The following is a 4,952-nucleotide window of genomic DNA, read 5'->3' on the forward strand; positions in this document are numbered from 1 at the left end:
TGCCCCCACCCCTGTTTAACCATTTCTATTTGGAGCAGTCTTCACTTTTCTCTTCATCCGGCTGACTTCTTCCCATCGTCCAGTTATCCACTGAGCCATCTTTGTCCCCCCAAGAAGCTTTGCCTGACTCCCCTCTCCCCCGGAAAGGTCTGGCATGAGCCCACTCCATCCATCTCCAGTTTACTCCTCACGTCCTCCTCCCTCCCTGCGAGCTCTCTGGGGCATGAGTTGTGGCTTCTTTGTCACCCCAAGCCCACGACCTTGCCCCGGCCCGGCACGTGGGAAGAACTCTACAGGTTTACTGCTTGAGCCGCTAAGTGAGGGTCTAGGGTTCTCTTCCACACAGGAGGGGCGGAGGATGGAGCCACTGCTGGGAGGGGCGTCTTAGGCGGACGCGCTTCCAGATTCTCTCTTCTTGAATCCGGTTCTTGAGTTCCCCGCCGGCACTCCACAACGCAGACACGTGCTGATGGGGGAAACTTGAGCGAGCAGAGCTGCTCACTCCGACCTGGCCCCTGCCTGTGATCAGGGCTCACACAGACAGACCCTCCTGACCCGGGGCCTGGCGGGGTCGCCAGCGCCCCAGCACCTGGCGGATGGCCGCGGCGATCTCGCGGTTGCGCAGGCTGTAGATGAGCGGGTAGAGGAGCGGCGTCACGTGGGTGTAGACCAGCGCCAGCGCGCGGTCCAGTCGCGGGGAGTAGCTGGCCTTAGGCCGCGCGTACATGAAGGTGGCGCAGCCGTAGTGGAGGAAGGTGACGGTCAGGTGCGAGGCGCAGGTGGAGACGGCCTTGCGGCGGCCCCGCGGACAGCGCAGGCGGCGCAGGGCGCCGGCGATGGCGCCGTAGGAGGCCAGGATGAGCAGCGAGGGCAGCAGCAGCAGCAGCAGGCAAGCGCCCAGCAGAGGCAGCTCCTCGGCGTAGCTCCTCGTGCAGGCCAGGTGCAGCAGCGCCGTGATGTCGCAGAAGAAGTGCACCAGCAGGCGGGAGCCGCAGAAGGGCAGGTGGAAGACGGCCACCGTGAGCCCCACGGACACCGCCAGGCCCCCGAGGCAGCAGGCCAGGGCCAGCCGCGCGCACTGCCCGGGGGTCACCACCGCCGCGTAGCGGAGCGGGTGGCAGATGGCCACGTAGCGGTCATAGGCCATGGCGGCCAGCAGGAAGCACTCGGCCCCGCCCAGGGCCACGAACATCTGCATCTGCACGGCGCAGCCCAGGAAGGAGATGGGGCTGCCTCGGCCCAGGCCCGGTGAGGCCAGGTCGGCCAGCGTGCGGGGCACCACCACCAGCGTGTAACCCAGCTCGATGGCTGACAGCTGGCACAAGAAAAGGTGCATGGGCGGCCGGGTAGGTGCCGAGGCCACGGCCAGCAGGATGAGCAGGTTCCCGCTCAGGGTGGCCAGGTGCAGGGCCAGCAGCAGCAGGAAGAGCGCCGGCTTCAGGTGCGGGAACTCGGCGAAGCCCTGCAGGAGAAAGCCGCGGGGCAGGGTGGCATTGTCGGGGCTGGCCATGCAACCACCTGTCCAGGTCCAGAGGCACCTGTGGGAAAGAAGCGGGAGAAGGGGGAGTTTGTGGGCTCCGCTCCTCTGGCCCTGCTGGTGAAGAAAGGGCTGGATGGAGTTTAGAGGGTAGGAGCCAGTAGAGCTGCAGAGAGAGGGGCGGGTTGATGTGTTTACTTCCATCTCCCTCCCCAGGTGGTAATTGGCTCAGTCCTGTTTGACTCTTTGTGACTCCATGGGCTGTAGCCCACCAGGCTCCTGTGTCCTTGGGGATTCTCTAGGCAAAAATACATGAGTGGGTTGCCATGCCTCCTCCAGGGGATCTTCCCAACCCAGGGATTGAACCCAGGTCACCTGCCTTGTGGGCAGATTCTTTACCCTCTGAGCCACCAGGGACATCTTACTGTCTTGTTCTGAAAATTGGTTCAGTTTTTCCTGCCTCCAGGACTAGAATTCTTACAACTCCTTTCTCAACATGCTCTTTGTAAAGAAACCTTGATTTGAGACCCTTTCTTTCCTTTGCATCTCTCTTGCCCTCCACCTAGGAAGAATGGCCTTTCTTCGGACTCCACTTGCTTTGTGGGTCTTGTACAGCCACCAGTGTTTGTCGATCTCAGCCTCACCTGGCTGCCCGGAGGCAGGCTCTGTGTCTATAGGTTCTGCTTCTATTTCCTCTTTCCTGCCCTGTGCTGCTGTTTCTGAGTTGCTTTCCTTGTACCGCAGAATTACAAAAACATAGGGCTTCCCTGGCGGCTCAGAAGGTAAAGAACCTGCCTGCAATGCAGGAGACCTGGGTTTGATCCCTGGGTCAGGAAGACCCCCTGGAGAAGGGAATGGCAACCCACTCCAGTATTCTTGCCTGGAGAATCCCATGGAAAGAGGAGTCTCGCAAGCTACAGTCCACGGGGTCACAGAGCTGGACACGACTAAATGACTAACACTTTAATGCAGATGAAGATCTTAGTCATCATCTCATTCAACCTCATAATTTTAAGGAGAGAAAAAAAAAAGCTGGGGAGGAACAGGGTAAAGGGCTTAACTGTTGACAGATAATTAGAATCAGAATCTGCATTCCTGAGATTGAATCCAGAACTTCCCATGACCCTATAACAGGATGTGAAAGGTCCCTGGCATTAATCAGTCAATCCACAGTGATTTAGCTTTAAATAGAGACCCGAGTCTGTGCCTGGCGTTAAGGCGGACACTTAGCAGGCGATGGTTAGCGGAAAGGCCTGACCGGGCCCATCTGGAACAATACATCCTAACAGTCTTATTAGTACTCCGTCAGCAGGAGAAAAAGCCATGTACATCTGTTCTAACTTGCCCTTCAGAGGTAGCAATACATTCCAGATCTGCTGTCAGAACAGAGTCTCTGAGTATTATCCGGTGACTCATTGCAGGCAACAGTGGAGAGCATTGATAGCGTGTATGTTGGCTGCAATTGTTATAAACCTCTGGAGTCAGGGACCATCAAGTGGTAAGAAGTTCAGAGCCATGCCAACTAGAGGAGGACGTCTGATTTTTCCAATGATTATTAATGATATCTCTTTTTAATTAATTTTAATTATAAGCTCAACTATTACTTCCTCTAGTGCCTCTGAGTCACTGTTTCTAATCGGTGCTGGAAGTGGAATTTGTTGTTATACTACAGAGTGCAACAGCGATAAAACTGGGGCACTGGCAACAGGTAAACTGAATACAAGAATGGGAAGGAATTTAAAGGGCTTGCTCTTTGCTATTAATGCTCCGTGTTGAAGAGAATTACAGGGATTTATATCTATCAGTGTCAGCCTGTGCTCTTTTTTGTCATCTGAGGGGAATGCCTTGAAACAGATGTTTGCAGTGTTGCGTTGATCGGGGAGGAATAGGGTGGGGTTGTGGGTGGGTCTGAGGGATGTGGAATCACTTCCCATCATTCCCTTCTTCACCTTGCCGTGTTCAGTCATTTGAACAAATTTAACAAACCTGTGTTGAGCTGGCAGCCTCATCCCCACCAGGTGTTGTAGCTGTGGTTGTGACCAAGAGACAGAAGCCTAATGTCCTGGAGGTTCAGGCAGGACGAAGCTGTTGCAGGGACCAGCTCTCTTCACTCTGCCTCTGCTGACCCCCTCCATCTTTTACTTTTTCCTTTTCATCTCCTTAGAGAAGCAGGGAGTGGAGGGCAGAGAGACACAAACAACCCATTTCTTTCCCCCTCACGTTCACACTTCACAGAAATGGAGATGTTGCGAAAGGCTGGGTAGTGGCTCCAATAACCCTAAGCTCAAGGCGTATCATGTTTGCAAACAAGGCCATGGAAAGCAAGCCAGATGGCTGAGTTCAACCAGGAGAGTGAGCAGTGTTCCTACTTTGTCTAGAGTTTTTAAGAGGATTTCTCACAATCTCTAGGAATGTATGTTAGAGAAGTCTTTTCCCTGGGAGGGAGAAGGAGAACAGACACTTTCACAACTACAGTAGTTTGTTCAAGACCAGGCTCCAGCCTAGTAGGAGAAGCTACGGAAGGAAAAGAAAACTCCCCCTTCCTCCTTCAGGGCCAGATGGGCCCTATTCTTGCTCTTCAGCTATAGCTGAGAGAGCATCAAGCAAATGCGTGTACGGACTCCAGACATTTAACTCACTTAATCCTAGCAACAATCTAATGAGGCAGGTGGACTCTTATTGTACTTATCTAAGAGGGAAAGAAATTGAGAACTAAAGGAATTAAATGTCATGAAGCTAGTTAGCAGTAAAGCTAGGTTTTCACCCAAGCAATCTAGTCCCTGCTAGTCCATGGTTTTATCCACTATACTGTCTTCCCTCTTTATCAGTCTCCCAAAAATTCTTCTCTCATAAGACACACTCTGTCCTCTACCCCAGAGAAGGCTATGGCACCCCACTCCAGTACTCTTGCCTGGAAAGTTCCATGGATGGAGGAGCCTGGTGGGCTGCCGTCTATGGGGTCGCACAGAGTCAGACACGACTGAAATGACTTAGCAGCAGCAGCAGTCCCTCTACCCACATCTCCCACCTCCCCCTGCCCAGAAATTACCTGCACCCTCCAAGACATTTCTGTCCTCAAATTTCCCTTTGCTGACATTTCTCTTGAGGACATGTGGATGTAAGCAGGAATACAGATGATCTAAGACAGCAGATTTAAAAAGAATTTCCCCGTAGCCTTGATATTCTTCATTCCTATTGTTACTGTCCTGGCAGATCTGCTTTCCTGATTGCATAAGGCTCTATGGAGCACTCACAGATTAATGGCTGCCTGGTGGCCCAGGACATCTATCTGGATGTGGCTGGGCTGGGGACGTAGATCTGGGATTTGATTTTCACTCTGTAGAATAAATAAAATGATCTGTAATAATGATGTTTTTAGCTGGCCATTTTAATAGCCAGTTGAAGCATTTCGAAGGAGAGGTTGTGGGGAGATTTGAAAGGCAGACAGGTCAGGCCCCTCTTGAAGATTCTGTAA

The 4,952-nt window shown here is 53.1% G+C and overlaps 1 protein-coding gene across 1 annotated transcript; it reads right to left on the bottom strand.

The window, feature by feature from the left end:
- Positions 1 to 532: 532 nt before the first annotated feature.
- LOC133073094 (olfactory receptor 10AC1-like) lies at positions 533 to 1,510 on the bottom strand. Its single transcript, XM_061166562.1, has one exon. It carries the CDS (start codon positions 1,508 to 1,510, stop codon positions 533 to 535), a length of 978 nt encoding a protein of 325 aa, XP_061022545.1.
- Positions 1,511 to 4,952: the final 3,442 nt, after the last annotated feature.

This window comes from Dama dama, chromosome 18 (genome assembly GCF_033118175.1).
Source record: "Dama dama isolate Ldn47 chromosome 18, ASM3311817v1, whole genome shotgun sequence".
Taxonomy (NCBI): Eukaryota; Metazoa; Chordata; class Mammalia; order Artiodactyla; family Cervidae; genus Dama; species Dama dama.

What these genes read in the sequence shown, in the direction of transcription:
- LOC133073094 (XM_061166562.1), bottom strand. Translation starts at nt 1,510, where the DNA reads ATGGCCAGCCCCGACAATGCCACCCTGCCCCGCGGCTTTCTCCTGCAG.